The following is a 27,521-nucleotide window of genomic DNA, read 5'->3' on the forward strand; positions in this document are numbered from 1 at the left end:
TTTTTATGTTAAACAAATTCATTTCATGCCTCTGTTGAGGGGAGTGAGAATTGCATAATGAAGAAGGTATATTGTCAGAATTTTTTCTTCTGGAGTTATCAAGATCTTTACTTTTGGAATCTGTTTTGTATTTCACAGATATGTTATATGCAGTATTCTAAATCACTTGAGAATTTTTTAAACATGGAAAATGTAAATTCAAAATATTTATATTCCCATTTACTGTCTCCATTTTTTTAAAACTATTGATTCTTTTAGTAAAACTAGAAAATTTTTAGGAAAAAGAAAACATAAGAGGAAATTTTCATGAACTCGGGATAGGCAAAGAGTTTTTAGACATGACACCAAAAGCATAATCTATTTTTTAAGTGGTAAATTAAACTTAATCAAAATTAAAAATTTTCGCTCCACTAATAACACCAAGAAAATGAAAAGACAAGCCACAGAATGAGAGAAAAAAACTTGCAAATCACATATATAACAAAAGACTTGTATCCAGAATGTATCAAGAACTCTCAAAACTCAACAATAAGAAAACAAAAAAAAAGCAGTTAAAAAATAGTTAAAAGTCTTGGACACCTCACCAATGAGGATATGTAGTTGAGAAATACAAGCACAGAAAAAGACATTTAATCATTAGCCATTAGTGAAAGGCAAATGAAAACCATGATGAGATACTACCATTCACCTATTAGAATGACTAAAACTAAAAATACTGACAATACCGATATCCGGCAAGGATGAGGATCATTTGAAACCCTCATACACTGCTGATGGGAATGCAAAATGGTACAGCCACTCTGAAAAAACAGTTTGGCAGCTTCTTACTAGGTTAAACACACACTTACCATACGACCCAGCAATCTCACTCTTGGGTACTAGAAAAATAAAAACCCGTGTTCACACAAAATCCTATACATAGAAACAAACCAAATGTTTTCCGCAGGTGAATGAATAAACAACTGTGCTACATGCATGCAATAAAGTACCACTCAGACAAATGAATCAACTACTGATACACACAATAACTTGGATTAATCTCAAAGGCATGTTGATTAAAAGAAGACAGGATCAAAAGGTTACAGACATCACTACTACATTTATGAAACATTCTCAAAAAGAAAGAACTATAGTGTGAAGAACAGATGGGTAGTTACCAGAGATTAGGGGTTTGGGGAAGGTTTGGAGGGAATAATAGAACTGTTCTGTGTCCCAATATGATTACACAAGTCTATACATATGTGTTATAATTCATAGAACTACACATTTTACTGTATTATAATTTAAAATTAATTTTAAAACATCGTTTGCTTTATAAGTCACATAGACTATATTTTTACATTTTTGTGTCTTTGTCCTTCTGTAAAGACTGTCCTTGAGTAATGGAATTCTTGTGAAGTATAATGAGGTTGTTATCTTTTTCCTCTACATGTGGCTATGTAGTGTAATAAAGTAAGGTTCTTTTTATCTTGCTGTTTCTTTTTTCTATTTTCATTTTTCTTTATTTTGGGGGAAAGCCTTTAAATGGATTCAAGGAAATGATAGCTATGCTGAGTAAGGTAAGAGGCTCTTACCAGGATTTTACCTTCATCTACTAGATAGTCCCAATTTTTCTTTCAAGATCTCCTTTCTTAACGTTTTTATTTCTTTTGAACCGCTGTCACAGTTGTTGCCATGTCCAGCCAGCAAGAAGTAGAGAAGAGGAATTCCAGGCATACTTCAAAGGCACTGATCCCCAAAACACAGACATATTTCTTCTCACATCCCATTGGCCTGAACTTAATTATGTTGCCACAAGAGTTGCAAGGGAGGCTGGGCAATGTAGTCTGGGCAACCACGTGCTGGTATCACAGTGAAATACCACACACCCACCCGAAAATTGCAAGGCATTGCAGGGAGCGGGGAGGGAGTTCTGCTGTTAAAAGAAAGATAGAGAGAACAAGACACTAAGAGATAGGAGTTAAATGTTAATGGTTGCAACTTCGCGTTTATTTTTATTCTTTATAGCAGTTTTGCATTCAAATAATTTTCTTGTCTTTAAAATACATCTCAAAATGAATGATTTCAAGAGGTAAAGACTTCTTGGACACACTCATTGAATCATTTCTCTAATACAAACCAAGAAGCGAAAGAGCAACAGCCAGAGAAACGTTTTGAATTAGATCTTTTCCGAGATAACTATAATAAAATCGTAGGAATATTAAGAAATATTTAATATACATATTAACCTTCCTTCTTTATCTTACAATAAGACAATTATTGATCAAACTTTGTTCTTACTTTTCAGTCATTTGAAGTTAATTTAAAATTATTTGAAAATCATAAGGGTCATATTTCATTCATTAGCTGTCAGTATCCTCAAGAAGTCCATATGAAACTAAATCAGGTGCCTGTGTAAATAGAAGATGTCATGTTTCTCAAGGAGCATTACGAAAAAATAAAGATGAAATCATTTTGCTTTTACCATTAATGAAGTTCTGTATCTAGAGAATTCTTTCCACTCAAAGAAACTAAGCTTTTTCCTGGTGTGAGCAGAGAGGAACAGTGGTCACCGCTGCCACAGGGCGAGGTTCAGGCTGAAGAGCAGCCCTTTCTGTGCCACCCACACTTGTTTCCATATATCCCGTTGGTGTCCCTTAGGGTATAAGGGGTAGAAACTCTGCTCAGATTAGCCTACATACATAAAGGAATGTGTTGGCTTCAGGTGGGAAGGTTACTTGCCTAGTTCACAACATTCAAAATTGAGCTACAAAGAACCAAGGCCGCAGGTACTGATACCAGATATTCAACGTTGCCAGGATGTTCCCCCTCCTCTGATTCAGCTTCTATGTGTGTATGTGCAGAGGGCTTCTTATGAGGTGAGTGTGGCCACCTGATCAAAAAACAAAAAGTTCTTCATCCTCTAGTCAGTGTAGCCATCCCTTGGAAAGCCTCTGTTTGGATCTGATTGGGTCACGTGCCCAGGCTGCAGCGGAGAAGGTGGATAGGAAAGCTGGCTGGAAATGTTGTCCACGGCACCCTTTTCCCTCACAAGCTTGAATGATTTTGACATCCCCAAGCTGGGATGACCCCGGTACCTATTCTATGAGCAGACAGGAGTGGTGTGCATCTGCATATTTTAAAGCCTCTAACTTCCAAGTGATACTAGAGCTACACCAAGGCTCACAGTGGCTTCCGAATCTTCCCTCAAGCCTGAGACACACAAGGAAGAGAAATCCAGAACATGTACTCCATGTTTCTATTGCTTTATAAACCACATTTTTTGAGCTACTCTTCCACCCTGTCCATCATAACACTGTCCAAAACAATATAATGTCTTATGATTGCTGATATAATTCTGACTTTGTTCTTTTGTCTTCATTTTTTAAGACACTAATAGTAAAAAATGAAAGATAGAATGGTAGGACATTCTAAATTCAACTGACTTGTCATTGAGTTTCACGTGAAATGGGTCACCCATTTTTAGTAAATGAGAATGATTCTTAAAAGTTAATAGATTTTATCAAGGCTGGCATTAGATCTGCATCTAAATCCTGGTATAATTTCTCCCAATTTTATAGCGAAAATATCAAAAGAAAGTGAGAAGATATATGAATATGCCGGGCAATGCAAACATATATTATTTTTGAAATTGAAGAAAATTTTTATTTGGGAAACACTCAAATCTTTGACCATATTTTCTTTGCAGGTGTGGGTAATGTAAGTGTAAAAAGAAAAAGTTTGAGGCCAGTCAGTCATTCCCTGATCTTGGACAAATCCTATCTTCTTTCTGGGCCTGAGTCCTACCTCTGTAGAATGAAAGGATAAAGTAAATGATCTCCAAGGACTGGTCAGGCATCAGACTCCTACCCTCTAAGTTATAAGAATGTTGCAGTTCGATTTGTTGGAAAAGCTATTATTTCATGTAGAGTAAGGGTGGGACAGGGGAGACATTATCATTGCTGGAGATGTATTTATTAAGAGTCACATGGTAAAAAGAAACGTGTTCTAAAATCTTTTTTAGAGTTACCATGTTAGGTATTTTGTCATCTTCTAATATTTGAAATTTACATTTAGAAACTATTTATTTATTAATACTCATCTAAAAGTGAATTACTATGAATTTCTTATTATTCTGAATAATATCCAATTTTTGCTAATAAAATTCTCATTGAGTATGTGAGAGTTGGCCTCTCTTAAGAAATTTATTGCAAAATTTACCTTTGGTCCTGGTGCTGATGAGGGAGGAAAGATCCAGGGAGGCCAAGTGCACCCAGGCACTCTGCCCTCCAATTTTCATTCAGTCAACATTGAGAGATCATTCAAGTGAATGCATTCTTTATGCACGTGGGAAAGAGAGCCAGGAGCCAAACTTGAGAAAGGAGCCCAGTCTGGCAGTACCCATCAGCCCTGCCTGCCGCCAAAAGGCTGTATCATCGCTGGCCAGCATCCCATGCCAGGGAGAACAAGCCATTCTCAAATCCTGTACCTTGTGTGAGAGTAAATTTGTCAGGTTCCACTACTTGTATTAAATTCAATACATTTAGTGAATGAAAATAAGAAGGAAAAGTATTTGAGATCTGGTATTTGCTTCTGATGAATGCAAAGGGGATGATAGAAAATGTCACCATCGCCATCACTATCCTATGTCTGATTTGAGACCACAAAGGTGGGCTTTAGTTGAGGCAGAACCCATGGTAGACTTGTCCCTTTAAACTTGCCCAAAGATCCCAATAACTTGCTAAGAAAAAGATGAGCTGCCAATACCCTCCTTTTTATGCAGCATGCTGAGTGCTGCATCTGCCTGTACAAACCGTGTCATAAATGGTGGTTACGTTCCATAGGAGCCTACAAAATCCAATTTAATAAAACTGTCTACTCTATATATTTGCCTTGAAAACCAGTAGAAAATTTGATACACTACAGTTCAACAAACCTATGGCTTAATAAACTTTTGTAAGACGAGCCTGGGCCTCTGAATTCTATGGGGTTTTTTTCCTAAGAATCTTATAATTTTAGCTCTTACATTTAGGAAAATGTAATCCTAGTTCCCAGATAACATTAAATGAACTTTCAGCAAATGAACTCTTTGTAAACTGGGAAACTACTGTGCTTTTTAAATTCATTTAAAAAAATGAATTTAATATTTTTTATGTACCCTTGTTCTGTTCGTTTTTGTTTTTGTATGTGATTATATTCTAATCTACCATGTTACTAGGATCAAAGAAGCCCTTGTAAGGACATCTCATCAAGAATATGAACATCCACATGTTGAGCTGCTAAAGTTCTTTCCCTGATCTTTCCGTTTATTGACTTACATATCTTATTTTGACTTACATCTCCTTGGCAGAAACCATGTCCTCTTTATTCTGACCTGTACCAAGCACATTATCAGCCCTCATAGTAAATATTTCGTAGCAAAAACACCCACACTTAAACAGTTTGCAGAATGAGCATTCCCTCTATCAAGCAGAAGAGGCTTGTGGCAGGACGAGAGGGGTCCACTCCACCTAGGAAGATGCTCCAGGCATAAACTTGATCTGAATTACCTATAACTCTTCTGTGCAGTCTATTCCTATGTGAAATGGGTGTGAGCTGGCCACTGAAGCACTTTTTCTGCTTTAGATCCCCATTAACACCAAGAAGAAAAATGAAACGTTGATGTATTTTTATCCTGCTTTATTCCCCCAAGTATGATCTCAACAGGTCTCTCTCCTCAGAGATGTCACTGGGGGCTCAGACATGTATACAGCCTACCTGCCAATGACAAGAAATATGTGCCAGAAAACTACAAGGGCTTGTGAAACAGAAAGAGGGGAGCTTGTTTTTATCTGAAGGGGGAAGGGAATGTGAAAGGGCTCTGAGCTGCTCCTTGAAAATGAGCAGAATTTTTAAGAGAAGCAGGGAAATGACATTTCAGACAGAGAACAGTATGCACTAGATCAGAGGGACAGGTAAGCTCCCATCTTTTTAACTCCTGGTTGCCAATCTGTGTTTCAGAGGAAAGCCAGCCGGCATATAAAAGGTGAAGACAGGAACAAAGTCACCAGTAGGAGCATCGGATCAGATACGGCCACATCACAACCTACAGAGAATAGAAACCTGCCTGAGGAGGGCTTCCTCTCTCCTTCTAGAGAATGTTGGATAAAAGAGAAGAGGCCAACAAATTACAGCAGCTTCTCTGGGTTCAGCAGCAATGACAGTGTCCTGAGGGAATTAGATGACGGACAGTTTGATCAGGAAGATGGAGTAACTGAAGTCACCTGCATGTGATCAATGAAGTAAAGCAATAGAAAGGTCCTGTAAATAATTATTAAAATAATTGCCAACTGACTTTATTGTACTACTTTATCTGCATTTATGTAATACTTTGAACTTTTTCAGACTCAGGCTTTCTTCTAATCTACATAAACTTTGGCTCAATCTCCTAGACAAGGAAGAATAACCAACGTATTTGTAAATTTAGAATCATGTTTATACTTCTCACAACTAAAAACATCTGTTTAAACAGATGGTTAGGTTATTAACCAATCATCTACTTCAGTTTCTCATGAATGTACAAGGTATACTTTTCTTACAATTCCTGGTAAGAAAACTAAATATCTCAACCAGTACTTTCCTAACTAGAAAGTTCTCAGGAAGGTAGAGTCTTACTTAAGCTGAAAAATAATGTCTCCTTTTCTCTCCCTGTCCCTCCCTCCTTGTCTCCTTACTCCTTCTCCCCTCCCCCTCCACATACAAAGGGCTAATTTCCTGAATATAACAATACAAATTTTGTCTTTAACTATGACTTGTGTATAAAGAGGAAACCCCTATTTGTTAAAATATTCTTTGAAAAAAAATCTTTTTTGTATGTCTTTGCTTTTAAAAGGTCACCATGTTACCCCCCTGTACTGATTCATTGAGTTTAAACTTTGTTACTTCTAATAGCCTGGGAATAGAGCAGAGCAGCATCCTTTACATTCACTACAGAAATAATCCGCAATCTCAACATTTCAAAACTGTAACAGACAGAAAGAATTAATTTTCTTTCTTTTATACTGCAAATAGTATGAATAGTATCGACTTTAAATGGAAACTGGAGCCTTTTACATCTGTCTAGATTTGAATTATGCTTTTATTTTGATTGCTAAATCACGAAGAATGTGAAAATCCAAAAGCTTCTATCCTTCAGGTGTAGAAATATGCTAATAGCACATGCAATGTGTCTGGTGACCTAACTGTTCCATCTCTGCTTTTCGTGCTCTAATAGGGATGCCAATGCCTTGCCCAGATTTTAACAGGTAACGATTAAAATTCTATAAAATAGAAGATTTTCATTTATCTATGAAAGGCTTACTTCCAAATATGGGAATCTTCAAGTGAATTAAAACTGACTTTGCCATTGATGAATTCAGTATATTTTATATTTTTATTAGTATTGGTATTGACATTATAAGATCATTTGAATAATAAAATGTCATTTGTTATTGGGCTAATGTTTTGTTGAACACAAATGCTCATAATATGTTTTATACATATGACAGATATACATAATATAATTATGTATTATTAAATATACAATGCAACTAATTAGGCCAATCTCCATAAATTATTGGTAAGATTAACATGAAATTATTCTACTCTACCATGCTGACGCATTACCTTTACAGGTATAAAGGAACTTAAGAATATTCTGCTCAGTATTATTCTGTGGAAATAGCTATCAACAATACTTGCAGAAATGTTTTTCTGGTTTTTTTTTTAGATGAACCTAAGTTCCATATTCAAGAATTGGTGAATTTTTGGTGGAAACAAGCATTACTTCTGGAATCTACCAAATTCCATGAGTTATGAAACACAAGGAAGGTACTCGGAAAGATCAGTTTTCCCAATGCCAGGGTCCACAAGAGGTAGAGATTCCTCTGTCATTCCATCAGTACACAGAGGGGATGTGACGTATTGAAAGAAGAGATTGAAATTTATATATTACTAAAAAAAAACTCAGGAATATATCACTTTTTAAAAATTTGCTTTTAATCTGTGTTATTTCCTCTTACTAAAAACTTTTTCTTAGAATAAACTTAGCAGTCATATCCTCAAAACCTATTTCATAAGAATTTATTCCAACAATTATCCTTAAGTTATGTGCCGATTTTGTATTATAGTGAATAATACTGACCAAGTGGTTCTACAGCATTCTAAATATATATAAATAGCTCTGAGTTAAAAAGATCACCACTTAGGAACCTACTTTTAGAGGTGATAATAAATCAGATGTCCTTGTCTTCCATGTATCCACTCTTTGCCAGCTGTGTGATCTCAGACAAGTTGCTTAATCTCTCTGAGATTTCCTTTATCTGTAAAATGGGGATGGTAATAATATTGATTTCACTGGGCTATACGGAGGATTGCACAAATACAGCATCTGCCACATTTTGTTGTGTATACCTAGAGAGATTTTTCAAAGGAATATTAGTCCTTTGACTAATATGAGACCAATTTTTTTAACTTCACGTATTAAGTCATTTCCCTGCAAAACATTAACTCATTGCTAAAAAAGAAGTTCCAAAGGGTGCACTAAGGCATAAAAGGTCAGTGAAAATTGAGTTACTCGTATTTCCTCAACAAAAGTGGAATCACTAAATAAAACAGGTAGGGAATTAGAAAACTTGCCTGCATGGGAAGAAAGTCTGAATCCATCACATAAGTTTCATTCAAGTGCTCGTTGTGCCCTAGCAGTTAATCCTTGCTGTCCTTGAGCCAGGAGGAGTCCTGGCTCCCTGGCTTGCCCAGAACCACCCACATGGACATCTGGGAAATCTGAAGTCCAGCCTTTCCAATGTAAGAATTTCTTTTGTTGGTTACACAAAAAACTACTAAATATACATGTTAATCTCCTTTGTGTCTTAATAGACATACTAATCCTCAAAGACCAAGTTGTCTCTAGCAAATTAAAGTTTCAAAAAGAGAACCACTCACATCACTGTAATAGATGTGATTAGCAAAATGACTTATTTCTTAAAGCAAGAAAATAGCATTTCAAAATTTTCAGTAATATAAAACTGAAATATATCAAACTTGAATATTTTACTTACATTTCTTTTTTCTTTCTCAGACTAGAGGCATAGTTTAATGTTCATACCACACACACACACACACACACACACACACACACACACAAATGGGTTTTAACATTACAATATTTTTTCTGTAAACATTAGTTCCTTAACCACACGTCATTCTTTTGAATTTGTTATGTCTCAAGATTTTTCTCCTTTTTTAACCCCTTCCAAAAGTACTAATGACTCCATTTTTTAAAATTTCCAGCTTTATGATACAGTTGCTATCTGATATTCTATATATGTTTCTCCCTTTCTTCCCACCTCTTTGTATAAAAGAGCTACTGTCTCAGATCCAAGTTAAAATGAGTGACATTTATTCCTTATTCCAAAATATCTTCCGGGTGAAATAAAGATTTAAATGTAAAAAACAAAACTATAAAAATAATGAAATAATGTATGAACAAATATTTAGATAATTCAAAACCCAGAAGCCATAAAGGAAAGACTGTATAAATTCTAAGGATAAATATTTAAAATTTTTACACAGAAAAACACTCCAATAAGAGCATCAAAGGTAAACAACAGAAATCAAGAAAAGATCAAATGACAAAGGGCTAATATTCTAAGTACAAATTGATGTTAAACAGAAAAACAGATGTATGGCCAAGTAGAAAAAGCAAATGACATATCTGTTAAAAAATAAATAACCAATAAATAAAAAATAAATAAAAATAAAATTAATAAAAAAATAAGTAGTTTATTAAAAAATAACCAATAAACATGACAAGATTTCAACTCACTAATAAAAAACTGCAACAACAATAAAAAAGATGCCATTTCTTTTCTCATTGAGTTAGCAGAATTTTTAAAAGATTAATAATACCCAGTGTTGGCTAGTGTGTGGAGCCTGGAGGTGAGCAGCCTTTTTGTAACCGTGTGATAGCCCTTAGAATGGAGGCGATGCCATAAGGATAATGGAATGAAAAGACAAAAGGAGCCTGGGACAGCAATGAAGGACCCTGGAGCTGCTGCACTAGCCCAGGACTGCTGACCTCTGGTCTTGTTACAAAGAAAAGCAAAACCTTATTGTGTTAAGCTACTCCATTCCAACACATGCTGCCTAACTCAGTCCTACTCATAGAAATATTAAACGGGTTTTCCAAAGATGGATTGCAGCAATGCTCAGAAACATAAAAGGTAGCACAGCAAAATGAAGAAGCCTGAGTTTTGGAGCCAGGACAGAGTTCAGGTTCTGACTCTGTTACTTGTTCCTGTGGATACAAATTAAATTGTATGAGGATTAAGTGGGATAATGTGGGATTGTACTTACCACAGTTTGTGACACCTAGTTAGGGGCTCAATAAATTGAAAACATTATTATTTTTTTAAAGGTCTAGTTTTAAGTTTCTAAAGTTCTTTTTAGTGTAGTGAACAAGAGTATACTTAGAGAAATCTCAGAATAAATACAGGGCATCTTTAAAATTTGAATATAATATCCATAAACATTTAAATACATATCTATGTGGTTAATAAAAGATTTATCATCAAGTATATTAGGTAGTTCACAGATGTCCAGAAGAGCCAGAGACCCAAAACCAGATGCTAAGCAGCTCAGAACAAATCATGTGTATGCTGCAGATATCCTTAATAAAAGATGGAAAAGGGAGGATGTATTTTAAGAATACTTTTTAGTTTTCAATACTTGGGTTCTTAACAGCAGTGAAGCCCTTCTCCTGAAACAGAATCCCTGTGAGAGGATACAGGTTCATAGTCTCATCCATTCATTCATTTAACAAATATTTATTGACTCTTGGTCAGATGCCATGCCAGGACAGCATATAACAGACAAATCTTATACATTTAAGGTCAGGAAAGGCTTCCCTGAGCAAATGAAACTTGATATAATATCTCTAATAATAGCATGTGTTTGTGTTATAAATTATGAGGAGATCATTTTAAACATGAAGACCTATGAAATTTTCAGAGGTTCAGAAAAAGGTTGGAAACCTGTTAAAAAATATGTTGGCTCTAAAATATGAAACCTAAATGCCCATCAACAGATGATTGGATAAAGAAATTATGGTTCATATGTACAATGGAATATTACTCGACCATTAAAAAAAAATGGAATCCTACCATTTGCAATGACCTAGAGGTTATCATGCTGAGTGAAATAAGTCAGAAAGAGAAAGATAAATATCATATGATTTCACTTATATGCAGCATCTAAGAAACAAAAAGAACAAACTAATCAAAAACAGACTCACAAATATAGTGGACAATTTGATGATGGACAGAGGGGAGGGGAGTTGGGGAGCTGGGAGAATGGGGCGAAGGATTAAAGAAGTACAAATTAGTAGCTGATAGCTGGGCACGGGGATGGAGAGCACGGGGATGGGCAGAGGGAATGCAGTTAGCATTAATATGATGGCTAGGTGGAGGGCCAGGGGAGGGAAGGTGCAATTGGGGGCATTGTTTTATGAACAATATAGATGTCTAACCAATGTACTATATACTTGGAACTAATTTAAATAAATAAATTTTAAAAATAAAAATAAAATAAAATGTGAAACTGTAAAACTGAAATATTAAATTAAATATCTATAAAATATAATATATAGCATTTCTTTTCATATTCGTAAAAATGTCATTAATGTTGAAAATAATTTTAAAATTAGCTTTTCTCAATTCAAAGGAATTCCAGAGAATATATGATGATTGATGAGAAATCATAGCCAATTGTAAACTAAGTAAACCATAGAGAACCCAATTCTTAAAAATCAATTACAAAAAGCTGTTCAAATTTGTTCTAAATATAAAAATTATATTTAATGTGAAATGGGGCTACATTTTAATATATGTTAATAAATGTTAGTCTTACGTGGGTGGAATCTGGTGCCCACAAAGATCTTAAAATTGACTTTAAAATCTTGGGACTATCAGAGCCAGATTATCTCAGACCTTACAGAGCAACAGATGGCTGTATCACGACCTGAGATTAGGGAGTACAGATGGGTCCTTATCAGTAGATATAGGGTGTCACAGGCATTGGGAGGAGTAGGCAATAGGGAACTCATAAGGATAAAAAAAATTCTTCTCCCATAGATGGTGAGAATATTTGCATCACGAGAAATCTGCTCCTATCTGTTGCCCTCCCTTTGGCCATCACCACTACATTTCCAGGCCTCCGTGTTAGTTCCTTTTCACACTCAATTCTAATTCTGAAAAATGATTTTTATTTCCGAATGAGTATAAAATGAACTCTATGATACTGGTGAGCCCTAGAGTCTTGCAAATGAGCAGAGTCTGAGGAGTAGCAAAGGAAATAATGCCTTGGATTTGGAGGACCTCGACAGCCAGAAGGGCACACTCAAGGGGCCTCTCCTTCTGATATTTAACACCTCGCTTCACAGACTGTGGTCTCTACTGAATCTTCAGAAATGTGACACCAGTCAATATGGTCACTTTCTATTTGCTATTATCCTATTAAATCCAAGCTTTCCACTCTGTATTGGTGGGTTCTTCCCACAGAGACTGCTCTGTATCTGCTCTGTAAAATAACAAGGACTTAGTCTCTATCTTTGCCCTAAAAGTTGGCATCTTATTCAGAAATAGTGAATGCCATTAATTCTACCCATAATCATCTCACCGACTAACAAGCTCATTTTGCATGTACCCTACATTTCCCGTCCTAAGCAATGCTTGAAAAATCTCTCTCCTTCTAATTCCCCCAAATCATCAAGTTATTTTAAATCTTGTTATATTAATACATTTAACTGTTCAAATGTTCAAAATAACTATACATAAATGCAGCACCAAATGAAAATCTTCATTGATGGCTAAATGAACAGGCTGTGAATACAGCTTAGAGAAATCTTAATGTGAATAAGGAAAAAGTATGTTTTAATAAAAGTTGTAGCCAAAACTTACAATCTCTTTATCTCTAACTAGACATGACACATTTTTTAAAATTCATAGAATTTAAAAACTATAAATTGTAAGATATTCCAAATTTACATAGGAAGAAATTGAAAATCTATAAAGATGTACTTTTCCATAATTTACACCTCTCCCTTTACGGTTTCAAACATCACATTTTCTTTATTCTCCATTAGTCTCATTTCTTTGTTCCAGGAAGCTGTGCTATTTACATAGCTGTTATCTAAAGTTTATTTTCTAATTTGCTTCCAAGATCATAAATACAGCCCTTAAAATACTTCACTGACTTACCTAACTAGACAGATGCAAACGCATTCTTATCAGGAGAAAGGCTTCTTTTAAGAGAAACCATTCATGAAATACGCTGTCTGTATTAATGGCTTCCAATTTCTCGAGTTATGCTCTCAGCTAGATCTAGATTATCATAGACTGAATTTCATATTTATATAGATCACTTGATGCATAAATAGGGAAAGCTAGGCCCAAGTGACAACTGTAATGTGTAATTCTGACTCAGAGAAGCACACTGGGTCCAACCTGAGAAATCCAACAGGTTAGTACATGGTTGTATAGGAAGTTCTGGGGAAGAATGGGTACATTGTGAAGCTTTTGGCATACTTGTAAATTAGCTAATGAAAGCTAAAGGCAAATGGGATTTTAGCCAGTTAATGACTGGCCTATTTTTAATTTAGAATTGTAAGCAGGAAAAGGGGTTGTTTATAATCAGCCAAAATCACAGTAGTGATTAAGACAGGCCTGGAAATAAACCAGGAGTTTGGGAAGCCTCAACCATCCCTACTATTTATTGTACTACACACTGATGTACCCAATACTTAAGTAGATGAATAAATTTCACACAATTCCTAAACTCTAACCAGAGTCTACTCCCAGAGACTCAGATAATGACTACAATGTTAAGCGCTGGCTCCAAGAATCACCTTTGGGTCCAACTAGAAAATCCTATCTAAAATGTAACTTAACTTGGGTGTTTTAAGAATGGAGATTACCTAATGGTGCATCTTTACAGTACTGGGCCTACTGAGTCCTATGGGAGGGGATGCTGGTTTCCTAGGACCCATCAGACGAACTTTTCTCCTTTCTTCACCTCTTCTACATTAACGTACACACCGTTCAGAGATTTGAGGACTCAGTTCTGCACTATTTGTGGGGATTCTGGACAATCATTTAACTTCTGTGCCCTTTGTTTATTGGGGTTTTGTTTTGTTTGTAAATCTGTAAAACAAGAGGACACAGCAGAGAGGCTGAACTCAATGATTTCTATGATTCCTTTTCTAGTTCAAAATGTATTTTAACCTTTTCCTTGGGATTTGCTAAATACCAGCTCAATACAGCTCTTTTAGTTGTGCTAAGAAGTTGCCAACTCTCGGTTTAGATTGTTCCCAAAATAAAGCAAACCTAAGTGATTCAAGAATGATCTTATAAAAACTGAATTTAAAATCTCTACTGATTCCAGATAAATATGCTCCTCAGCCTAGAATATGCTAAACAAGCATTTTACTGATGGCAAAAAATTACTATCCTTCCTAAGTGCCCTAAAGATTCCAGACCAGCTGGCATGGGGTATATTCACTTCTTCAGAAAACAAAAATAGCAATTTCCTGTATACCCACCCATATCCATCTGAGAAGCACTTGGAAATTCTTCAATGGCTGCATTCTCACTTTGTATGAAACCGAAAAATTACATATCTGTTAGAATTTATCTCATTTAACCTCAATCAAATCAAACCAAAATACAAAAGTGTTTTCAATGCCATGGTTAAAGGTCCTCACAAATAGTGTTAGTCTCATTATAAAACAAGCCTTTTGAATTCCATAAAATTGTGGGATTCAACATGCCTCAAATAGGTCCCCACATTTAAAAAACAAGACACTGCCAACTCTGGCAACAAAGCTGGTTAGAGGTAGAGCATCAGCTGAGGAGTCAGTCGCCTTTCTCCATTTTGCTCTATGTAGCCTTCATCATGCTCTGCAACCCTGGGAGAAGCAGATGGTATTCCACCAAACTCACTCCTTCCTCTAGGAACTTACCCTAGAGGTGAATGTTTTTGCTACTGCCAGATTGATTTTCCCCTGAGAAAACAATGGCTATTATTTACTGGTTTGAAAGAAATGTACCTTTTACCTCATCTCCTAAATTTCCCATTTTTTTCCCAAAACTGATAGCACATCACTCACCCATGAAGCTTTTGTAACCAGTTTCAGGCTCTCCCATTCTTAACTGATTAAATCAGCTTCCAAAAGTGAAGGCTAGGAATCTGTATTTTTTAAATCTCCCTTAGTTTTTTGATATACGAAGAAGTTTATAAAATACTCTTCCACCCCATTTTCTTCCATTTCTACTTCTCTGTCACAAACTTGGTAGTCAAGGTCTCTGAACCACGGATTGATTAGTTTTATGCTTCATCTAAAAGATCATGCCAAGAACTTACTATCAACGGATCAATACAAGGCTGATGTAGTAAATGGTCACTGCAGAAAATGATTTCCAGTTCGACTTTTTCAAAGACTTAAATGAGATGTGTTTTTGGGAGGCATAAAGTAGATAACATGCAGGAAATAAAAGGTGCTACTATCAGGATAAGAATTAAGTCCATAGCATGAAGAATTTTTTGAGATTAACGACATCAATTTGAGAGGATTGCTGTGGCAGGCTGCATCAAGGCCTCTTAAAACATCACTTTTTAATCCCTAGAACCCATAAATATGTTACTTTATATGGCAAAAAGGACTTTGCAAAGGTGTTTAAGATCTTGAGATGGGGAAATCATCCTAGATTATATGAGTGGGCCCAATGATGTAATCATTGTGTCCTTCTAAGAGGGAGGTAGAAGGAGAGATTATTAAAGAGAAGGCAATGGGATTATGGAAGTAGATCCTGGAATGATGCAGCCATAAACCAAAGAATGCCAACAGCCACCAGCAGCAAAATTAAGCAAGGAACAGATTCTCCAGAAAGAAGGAACCTAATTTTAGCCCAGTAAAATTGACTTCAAGCTTCTAACTTCAAGAACTATAAGAGAACTTGTATTTTTTTAAACCACTGAATATGTGGTAATTTGCTATAGCAGACATTGAAAACAATACAATCATTAAGATGGTATCGCAACAATCAGAATCCAAGATCTGCAGATATGCATTTGTTTTATACTTGATTAAAAAAAAAATTTTTTTTTGAGTCAGTTAAGCAGGAATTTACACACAAAAATTGAATTTTATTAATTCACTGGAATTGGGTGAAGGTATCTCATTTGCTAGTGCAATCATGACCATTCCCACTGTTTCCTCATCTCTGGGTTCCCTTGTTCCTTTGACTCCCCTTGATCCATTTTAGCTCTAGGAAAGTAAGGAAAAATACAAGAGCAGACTCCTATCATTGCTAATTGACTTAACCTCTTATTTTTAAAACAAGGTATAAAATGTTATAAAAAATACATTTTTAGTTATTTATACTAAGGGAAAACAAAATATTAAAATCAGCCTTTGTTGAAGATGTAGAAAATTTTTGCATAAGCACATTGAGACTATTTGACAGTCACAAAAAAGGCAGAAAATCTGATAACCCCTAACTACAATTTTTAAATAAAGATTTCTAATTGTTATAAAAGATACAGATGGCTCTCATAAGGTCCACCCAAAATAAACTAGTAAATATATTATTTATGGAATTATAAACTGCTTTTACCAAGGTTTATAGCAGAAAACAGATGAGGATAAAATGCTGGTATTTTTTAAATGAATAATTATCTTACTAATTTTGAATGTTGATGCTATAATTGATCCTAGTTTCTATATCAGACACTTAATTGACATGCTGCCTTCATGGATGTAAGTTCAGGATGTCAATTGTACTTATCTTTTAGAAATTATGAAATAATACTAAATTACTATGAAAATTTAGTATTATCTTTGCTTAATTACATTAGGGTCCCAGCCCACATATCCTAAAAAATATGCATCCCCAATTGTTGTTAAAAGTGAGGCTCCTAGATGAATTTTTTAAATCAATAATATAACCTTCCAGTGGATTCATTTGGTAGTTATCTGACTTGATAGTGGAGCCTACACTGATAACATACAGTTTTTCAGAAAACACATTGATACTTGACCACCTCAAATAAACTGCTGTGTTGTACCAATACATGTGTCCTAGTTAACAATGAGCTGCATTCAAGAAATGAATGCATAGTATGGAAGAATTACACCCATAAACCTTTAGCACATCCGAGAAGTATTCAAAAAATAAAGAATATAAAATATGAAATTTAATTGTGCAAATAAAATTATAGGAAGTCTTTAGGCAAAAAGATATAGAGGGCAAAGTACACAGGAAACAAACAGTCCTATTACAATAAATTTGACATTAGACAGTAAATATATTTAAACCATAACACAGGCCTTGTTGATAATGTAATCATGGATTTTTAATGTTATTCTGATATTAAAAAGTGTTAATTCATTCAGAATTTAACTGAGAAACTGTTTTAGAATGCAAATTTGACCTCGAGTCAGAGAAAAGAAACTGTAAACACACAAAAGAACTATGATATTTATAGAAATATAAATTATTAACTTATCTTCCTAGATATGATAGGAGAAAAGTGAGTTAATTCTATGGTCAAAATAATTTTATGGAAAGAAAATTTTAACTTTTAGATCTATATATTGGATAATTTAAACAAAAAGTGGAGCCTAACTTCCTTATTACACAGAATTATGAATTTTCTATTCTCCTCTTCTTAGAACATTTACATTATAAATCAATGGTTTGCCAGGGTCATTAATAACTATTTCATTTAGGTCTCACCTAGTATAGTGAGACAACTTCACATGCAATGAGTATGAAGGAGATGTCAATAGGCATACAAAAACGACTATATATTGATGTTTCCTTTGGGTTTGTTTGTTGTTTTAACAATCAATTCCAAACACAGTACAGGGAAGATGGAATGAGTAAGAAAAAAAAATTTTATTTCCCCTTTAACACCAAGCTATATTATTCAAAATGTTTCAAAATACTTAATGAGACTGCCAATTCCAGCCACTGCAACAGAAATCCACTGAGACACCACCTAGCAAGAACAGCTACATTGCTATATATAATTTATTAATTTAGTAGTTTAGTCTCTCAATACTTAGCAAGTTCATGTAAAAATTAATATTCCCATTGGTTTATAGTGACGTTAATATAAATGCATAATTTTAAAGTCAACATTCTTTTCATTAGGACCATACAACTTCTTAAAAGATAGCTGCAGGTTGGGACAAAGTAATGACTGGCTGCTAGGATAGCAATGTTCCAAAATCAAATATACTGGCAGGCTTGGAAAGGCATAAGTATATGTACACATTCTCGGTATGCTACTATTTCCCACATTTTTGCTGTACATACTCATCTCATAATTTGGTATAAAACATTTGCTCAATTTGAAAAAACAAAGTAAGATGAATACATTTTCATCTTCCTTTCAAAACAACCATTTTAATTGAAAAGGACATGCTTTATGTTTAACTCTGTTCAAGAGAGGGATATATATATGTTCTTCACTACATGTACAATTTTTTTTACCCAATCTTAGTGCCTCATTACAACCAGTTTAGCAATAAGAGCTCCAGTGCTTTTTTAAAAATTGTATTCAGTAAATAAGGCTGTAAACTCTGCGGTTGAATCCTTTTTAAGACACTGAATTATAACAAGTCCAAAAAATGTATGACCATTCATCAACTCTTGGAACCTGTAAATTATTGCAAAAAATCTCACATGTGCATATAATTCAAACATAAACATTGTGGGGAGAGGTCGTAAAATAAATACTACAATAATTTTCAACTCTATTTAAATGCTGCCTTGATAGTTAGATGAAAAGATTAATATTACTAACAGAGAGTCAAACTATTTTAAAGACTGTTTTCCAAGTAGTTAGAACAATTCTGCAAAACAAAGATAAGCAAGAGCCTGTGCCAATACATTTTCCTGTAGTGTAATATAATTGCTAATATGAGGTATAATCTGTAAGCAATTAATACAATATAAATAGGTATAAGCCACCACTAAATCACAGTCTGGTGAAAAGCTCCTCAGCTAATGTAGTTTGGGGAGGGAGTTAAGGGAAATGAGGAAAGGGGAAGGAAAGGACAGGTTTCCAGTGGGAACATCATTTACGTACTTTATCATTATCACCATCTTTTATGTAACAGTCCACTGTTGCAGAAATGGAAATCCTTTCCAAGTATGTGGGTCTAGAATATACTTTATGTAGCATTAAGATATTTAAGTATTACTAATGCTTCATTTGATTTACATTTGGATATACACATAATCACATATGTATATCAAAAACTATAAATAGAATTTTAAAACACTTATCTCATTTTTGAAAAGAGTTAAGATTAAACTATGTACTATAGAATTTTCTAGAATATCTAAACTCAGGGGTAAAACCAAACATTACTATTTTCTTTAGTAAACGGCTTGTATGAAACCTCAAGCTCACTCACCTTTTTATAAATGGGTTTATTTGATGAGGATTGTGAACCAATGATTGTTTAGCAGCAACTTTACCAAACTGTAAATTCTTTTATTAACACGCATAATAAACAGACAATACTAATCTTATTTAAAAACCATGAGTGCCACACTGGTGAATATACAGCTCATGAATAACTTAAAAAGTATTTCCCATTTTAAAAGGCAACACAGCATACAAAAACCTACCTATACTAAACAAAGAGGCTATACTATGGATACATGATTGATGTGTCTAAAATGATATATATACAGTACATAATTAATGTTAATTATGTGATCAGTACATTTTCTATATGATTCCCTTCATGCTTCGCTTTCACCAGAAACTGAATTCTGAACTTCCTCTTCTAAAATTGGTACAATCAGGTTATCCTTGGACATCAAATTATATTTCATCACAAATTTAGTAAATCGATGACACAAAAATGTTTCATTCTGTAGAGAGGAAGAAAAAAATGTTATTTTAATTTACTATCCCAAACCAAAATAACTAGACATAGTATCAACATATATTATTGTCATTCTGGTAAGAATGCATCAGGATAATTAGTAAAGTACTTACTTCATATTCATCAAATATCTGCCGGTGATGAAAATAAGCATGTGAAAATATTCTGTAAATTCTACGGCATACTGATCCTAGTTTTGCTACAGAGGATTCCTTTATGCTAACTCTAGAAAGAGAAAAGAAATCATAGATTCATACAGCTGGATAGATCTTAAGAATCATATATTCCAATCTTCTCAATTTACATGTGTGGAAACTGACATGTAGGTAAAACAAGTGACCAATCCAAGGTTAAAGTGCTAGTAAGTGGCAAAAGTAGAATAAAAACCCCTGTTCTTCATTCCTGGACCAGTGCTCTTTCTATGTAACCACTGTGTGTAAGAAATTCAGTATTATAGTTTTGAAACTCTGTCAAAGTTTTATGAAATTAAATAAAAAAAAATTACTAAAACATTCGTTTATAACATTAATACTTTGTTTACTAGATATGATTAAAACTACTGAAATGTTTATTCTATAGAATTCAATTTTTTTAGAAAAAAAATTGCCTGAATATTTCTGATCTTTTAAAAAAAAAGTATATTAGAATACTGAGGCAAAACCCAGTATTTTTTACATATTTTATATGAGCTCTTTGGACTTAATGATATTTTGGAGGGGGGGGATTCCAAATCTATTCACCTGGTAACAAATATCTTAACAGAACAAAAGGCCAGTCACAAACTTCAACAATAATATATTACAGTATGTACAGACTTCTTTCCAGATCTTAAAAATTGGAAGGCAAGAATAAGAATCCTTCAGAAACAAGCAGTCCAACAAAGGAGTCTGCTCTTTAGGCATACTGTCGAAGAAGAGGCTGACTCCATCACAAAAATTTAATAAGCAAGTGTTTAAATATCCCAACTCTAAAGAATCTGAGAGAGAACTCTGGAGAATGATGCAGAGCAGTAGAGACTACCCTTGATTGAACTGGCCTGTAAGCTTTGGGAGCCAAGTCTTGCTGCCTTCAGTTTAACCAAAACCCTAATTTCAAAACTTTAATAATAATTTTGCACAAGTGAAATACATAACAGCTTTAAAAAAAATGTATAAAGAATATAATGCATCAACCAGCAAACTTAGTTTTAGTTTTAAAAACATCAATCTTTTAAATTAAATCCAAAAAGTTTAACATCATGTTTAAACGTTTTGTTTACCTGCTGGGAAAATATTTATTGCTATTCAGAAGACATGCAGCACCATCAAGTGTGTGTCTAGTATAATCTATAGCAGGACACTATAAAAGAAAGGATATAAAAATGCATCAACAAAGAACTCTATCTCTTAGATTAGGTATATTAAATATGTATGTGTCATTCCAAAAACCTGAGCATATTCTAAGAAAAAAAGTGCCTCACAATATCAGAATGACTGTAAAATTCAATGTTACATTAATAAGGCTTTATTATCCCCATAAAGTACAATATCAGGCCTCTGGAAGATACATGAATCAGTCTCCTAATTTCTCATTCCAAACACTGTACTTAGAAGAAAACGTTTAGAGATAGGAAGAACACCTGATTATCTAATCTAATCCTCCGATTTTACAAATGAGGAAACTGAGGCTGGTCAGTTTGCATGCACAGACTTCTTCCCAGATCTTAAAAATCTGTAGGCAAGAATAAAGAATCTTTCAAAACAAGCACTCCAGCTGAGAAAAGATCAGAGATTCAAGCAAGTTAGCGCATAAACATCCCAACTCTAAAGCATGAGAGGGAGAACCCTGGAGAATGACACGCAGCAGGAGGGACTATCACTAACTGTTGGTCAATCATTTACACAAGATCCTATAGTTAGAAAGGAGGACTTAACAAGATGTTTATACTAGAAATATACTAACTCCTGGTCAACTGATTTATACCTTATAAAGAGGCTCAGAAGCTTCCTTCTCTTCACAAATTCGGACAGGGATCACTGCCTTCTAACAACCTAGAAAACATCCCTTATTACGTTCCTGGCACCCTATTACTATTCCAGCAGCTTTCTAAAGAATTTTCTCTTTATAGTCTTTATAATTTAATAAATCTGTCTTATCCTATACCATTTATCATAAACTATGAAACCTATTGTCTCATGGCAAATCAGTAAACCTATTAAAGGAAAAATACAACTGCCAAGTAATTCTCCTCGCTCAGTTCTTCTGAGGGCAGACAGGAAAAAGCATCAATAGAAAGGACTGAGAATGAACCAAGGAGTTTACTAAAGGAAACAATGAACTAGAGAAAAGAATAACAATGACTCTAACTCTACCCAATAATTAGAATATTATTCAAGTGTTGAGACTGAAACTGGTATTTAGAAATGTAAATTAATAACTGCTAAATATGGTTTAGTATAGTGCCATGGCAAATATAGATTATCTAAACAACAAAAAAGGTATTTTTCTAACTATACATTATAGGAATGTATGGTTAGTAGACTCACTACCTAAAATAGTACCATGAGCAGTATTTACTAAAAAAATTATATTTCTCCATATATGTGATTACAGGTGATTTGGTCAAAAATAAATATCCCAAGTCATTGTGCTTCTCATACTGGTCATTTGGGTGTACCATGGGACAGTTTTACAACCTTTAAAACTGACAGAGTGATATATAACTGTAATACTATTTCAATTTATTAACACAAAAAAAGTAACACCCCAAATGAAATAGGTCTTCCAAATAAGTACTAATTGCTTAGACAGGTATCAGATACTTCTTATTTTGGGGAATTTACCTTTTTCAAACAAAAGAACATCAGATATTGATTTTGCAACTAGGGAGTCACTTGTCTTCAAGCCTTAGAGGTCTGTTAATATAATGATCATGTGAATGTCTATATTTCACAAAACTGTACTCACTTACTTTCAATCAGATCAGTGTTGAGTAAAAAGTATTTACTACAGATTAAAAAGAAATGTAGATCAAGGGAAAAGCAACGCATACTTTAAACCAACCAGTTGTAAAGGACATTTCTGAAATAACTACAGAAAACTGAGTAATGTATTAGGACATCATATGAAGAAATAATTTAAAATTTAAAAAATGTTCTATAAGTAATTTCTACTTCCTATATTCTCTCCTTGACAATAACTTGAGGAGAAAACAACATGAATAACTTTTTTCAAAGTAGGACCAAATTATGAAGAGGAAAATCATTATGGTGGGTTTCAAATTAATAGTAAGAAATATTAATGAAATGTAAAGAAAAAATATTGACCTATAAAGTTAAAAGACTCAAAAGTAACATTTCTAGTTAACAGACTAAGTAAGCATCAGCTAGTAATCACCAACAGTTATTTGTTCCTATCAAAAGAAACTGTGACTGAACAAAAAATCTAAACAGGTGTATCTCACCCATTACACATTAGATTAGTAATCACCAACAGTTAGTTGTTCCTATCAAAAGAAACTGTGACTGAACAAAAAATCTAAACAGGTGTTATCTCACCCATTACACATTAGATTATCAGCACAATGTGACAGATCTTATTCTGTGATAGACAATGAATCATAAAGTGAGTTCTAGCCCATGTTATTACTCAATTATGAAAAATGATACTAATCGTAAGAAATCCTAAATAACATTTTGGCAATAACCTTTCCAAAAACTCTAAACCAAACGGCAAACTAAACAGTGAACTTAAAACTCTAAAAATCAGTCTACCACTGTCCTGGAAAGATTTAGATTATGACATTTTTATTAGTCATTCTATTTTATAAATTCTCACCTCTTTTGGAGTTTTATGAGCTGCACAAAGAAAAATCCATTGTTCAGTTGCTGTCATCTGAGTACATGTCTCTGGATGGCATTCACTCTGTTAAAAATAGTTACATTCCTTAATATGTAAAATAATAATTGAAAAGTTTATCATCTGGGTTACATTTCCGTGTAAAATTCTAGAATATTTAGAAATTTTAGATAAGTCTCTGTAAGCACATTAAGTTACAAAAAAATGGGTAAACAATTAGAACTTTCAATTACAGCTTTAACTTAAAGAAAATATTACCTGAAGTTTAACAGCAAGTCCATTTAGCTCAAGACAGAATTGCCTAAAAATGCAAATATATAAATGAAAAGTCTTATTTATTCTCCACATTATTTTTAGCATATTGTCAAAACAGAATCCCATCAGTACCATCCTTCCTCCCACATCACCATCATTACCACCACCCAGATTTACATGGCACATTTCCTACAAAGACATATAGATTAATAAACAAAACTCAAAAGTACGGACAATGTTTAATATCAGAGTTCAGTGAACTGATCACTCTGAACACTAAAAACTGGTAGTTTTTCTGGAAAGTAATTTAGAAATATTTACCATGACACTTAGGAAATAGATACTTTTTGACCAAGTCATTCTCCTAAGAATCCATTCTAATGAACTAATTAGAACTTCATGTAGATATATGTACAAAGATGTTCACAGAAACTATACAGAAAAAAAGTTTTTGAAACATTCTAAATACAGTAGTAAAATATTGGTATATACATAAACATACAAAGGATATGTTTATATTTGCAGTAAGATTCCAATTATGTAAAAAGTATATGTATACATATATCTTTATACAGATACACAGGAAAAAAACTAGATTTTTTATACTCTTATGTATTTTACAAGTTTTGATTACAAACGACATGCTCCTTATAAAAACTTCACACAAAACACAGAAGAAAGTCCTCCAGAATTCCACTACCTCTTTCCAAAAGGTAATTATTGTTTACATGCAAATTTGAGTTACTATGTACAGATTAAAATATACTGAGATCATATCATACAAAATTTTGTAATTCACTTTTTTGTCACCTAATAGATTGTGGGCATTTTTTCATGATATACTTTCTTTCTAAAATTGTCAAGAATTATAAAGCCTAGAACAATGCTTGGAACACAGTAAGTGCTAAAAAAATATTTTTGAATAAATGAATAATGGAAGAAATTATATGACATTGAGATCATTTTTAAACAGCTGTTATTTGATATGAAAAGGCTATTAATCTTCTATGTCACAAAGATAACTTACTTTATAGCTGTCAAAATACTGAATGTGTATCCCTTAAAAATTCTATCCAATTAGTTAATCACTACTGTTTGCCCACCAAAAAATAAGAACACTTTAGTTCCCTAAAAATGTAAAGCTAAAACCCACATAATTGGTAGATAAGAATCCCACATGAAAATAAAAATAAAAAACTGCACATATATAAAAGAAAAACTATATTGATTTATTTAAACATTACAATGGCAGAAAACAAGTCAAATTTTCAGTTGTCTATGTATGTATTTCCTTTCCAAATGCCCAATTATAATGCTGTCCTTAGATTTAAAAAATAACACTATTTCTGAAAATCCACATCACCCTCTACTGGCCCATATCTGTAGACTGCATGTTATGTGTTTTTGAGCTGTTTTCCACTAAGTGGTAATAAAGATGGATGGTGATAAACAAGTTCCTCATCTAGTCCAACGCACTTATGGCCAATAGCAAAATTAAGCTAACTGATTTGGCATTGTTTAGGGGCACCACTTGTGGCAAATAGTGCAAACCTAACAGCTTCTAGTTAATTCAGTTAATTCAAAGCTAACACATATAGTTGTGTAGCTGAAGAGACAAGCCAGAGCTGAAATCCAGCCTACACTCTAGTCACTAAGCCATGCATCCTGGCATGGGATTGCATCCACTCAGAAGAAGGGGCACCTTTTCCTAATTACAAATATTCAGTATGGGCTGGTAGGAGATTTGACTGAATATCCCATGACCCAATTCCCGTTAACATCATAATATAATCAAATGCTTTAACAGCAAATAATAAGCCTCAAATCAATATCAAGCACGTCAAAAATTAAAAGGCTACTTTTGAAACTCTTCTTAGTCAACTATAAAAATGTATACACTATGATAAAAAAAAATTTACACGTGATGTATAATGCATAAATACAAAACCAAAAAAAGGGCTAATATTCAGAAAAAAGTAACGAAAGTAAAAACAACAGCCCCAGGCCAAATAAAATATGCATGAGAAAAAGTTCGTAAGTTTTGTATAATGCATATTTCATAGTCTAAGTTAAACAGGGAGGAAAAGTTTTTCTTAGGTCTGGAATAACCTTATATACTAAAATCTACCCTCACTTGTTAGGAATAATGATTTTTAAAAAAACCCTCGCTTACTTTCAACATGAATCTTACTAGCTAAGTAAGTAGTTATTTTCAAAGCTGATTAAAATAAGGCAAAGGCTATATTATAATAAAGTGCTCTCTATCTTGATTTACAAGAATGGGGAAATATCTACACCCTCATACTTTCAATTATGCACTGAGATGTATTTCTAAAAAACTAGATCAAGTAGTCAAGTGATTTGTCTCAGAAACTAGCAGAGTACAAAGAAGTCTTAGCACCTTAAAAATTGCTGAACTGTTATGACAAGACATTATGTCTTTGCAATATCTAGACAACAAGCCTGCAGCATCAAAAAAAAAAAAGTAACATATCTACAAGTTGAGGCACTCATCACAGGAAATGTGGTCTAATTTATTCAGGAAAAGGCATATTTCTACTACACTTATTTAAAAATCAACTCAAAAGTAACAAATCCTGATGAACATATATCCATACAGCATTCTCTATATTTAACCTGTCAATTCACCCCAGCTCCTATTTACAATGGAAAGTTTTTAACTTCAAAAAACAACCTAATAACTTCAGGATATAGTTGCTTTTAAAGTTAATTCTAGTTAACTAGTCATTCACTAGTTATCAATTTTCTCATTCAAAGGATATTATGAAAAGCTCCAATTACTTCAGGATTATAATTAATCTCTATTTACCAAAGGGAAAATTAGAAGTTCATAGTAGTTAATAGGTAATTCATCAGATACCAAGCCTATACTAGGACCTTGATATGACTGATCCTCTATAGAGAAATAAAGGTATTCATGAGTGGGTAAATGGAAATAATGCATTTGTGGTTAAGGGTTATGACTAAAGAAGCTGTGTAAAAAGATAGTAGAGACCAAATTCATAAATGTAGATAACAATCAGTAAATAACAAAGTTGAAAACTTTATAACATTGAAAATATAAATGCTTTAGAATTTGTTTTTCTGGCCTGCAGTTACATTATGATTTTATTTGATTCATAATTATTAAAGTTTTATTTTTTCATTTAAAAAGGAAATATTTAGTCTACGGCCATGCTACCCTGAACGAGCCCAATCCTGTCTGATCTCGGAAGCTAAGCAGGGGCGAGCCGCCTGGTTAGTACTTGGATGGGAGACCACCTAGGAAGACCAAGTGCTGTAGGCGTAAAAAATAAGGGATTGTAAGATGACAGGGTTCTTGTAATCTGTGAGGTCAATCAAGGGTTGCCTTGCCTAAAATAAATAAATAAATAAATGAATGAATGAATAAATAAATAGATAGATAGATAGATAGATAGATAGATAAATGACTGGCTGAATGAATGAA

The 27,521-nt window shown here is 33.7% G+C and overlaps 2 protein-coding genes and 1 pseudogene across 3 annotated transcripts in view; 2 read left to right on the forward strand and 1 right to left on the reverse strand.

Moving 5' to 3' along the window:
• RFTN2 (raftlin family member 2) overlaps positions 1-6,280 on the forward strand; it is a 51,586-nt gene extending 45,306 nt beyond the window's left edge. The window contains exon 9 of the mRNA XM_011369221.1: positions 5,980-6,280. Coding sequence (XP_011367523.1) covers positions 5,980-6,252 — 273 coding nt within the window. The 3' untranslated portion in view covers positions 6,253-6,280. The remainder of the gene's footprint in view (positions 1-5,979) is intronic.
• Positions 6,281-17,225: 10,945 nt separating this feature from the next.
• Positions 17,226-27,521, reverse strand: part of LOC105298152 (MOB-like protein phocein) — a 33,401-nt gene continuing 23,105 nt past the window's right edge. Inside the window, exons 4-8 of one of the 2 annotated variants that reach the window (XM_011369223.2) lie at positions 24,056-24,098; positions 23,777-23,863; positions 21,219-21,298; positions 20,074-20,185; positions 17,226-19,946 (exon numbers count right to left, since the gene is read on the reverse strand). In XM_011369223.2, the coding sequence (XP_011367525.1) occupies positions 19,815-19,946; positions 20,074-20,185; positions 21,219-21,298; positions 23,777-23,863; positions 24,056-24,098 (454 nt within the window). In that variant the 3' untranslated portion in view covers positions 17,226-19,814. The remainder of the gene's footprint in view (positions 19,947-20,073; positions 20,186-21,218; positions 21,299-23,776; positions 23,864-24,055; positions 24,099-27,521) is intronic. The other variant, XM_011369224.2, reaches the window with a different exon arrangement.
• LOC111745094 lies at positions 27,238-27,359 on the forward strand (annotated as a pseudogene).

The sequence above is a fragment of the Pteropus vampyrus genome, unplaced genomic scaffold (assembly GCF_000151845.1).
Source record: "Pteropus vampyrus isolate Shadow unplaced genomic scaffold, Pvam_2.0 Scaffold146, whole genome shotgun sequence".
NCBI lineage: Eukaryota > Metazoa > Chordata > Mammalia > Chiroptera > Pteropodidae > Pteropus > Pteropus vampyrus.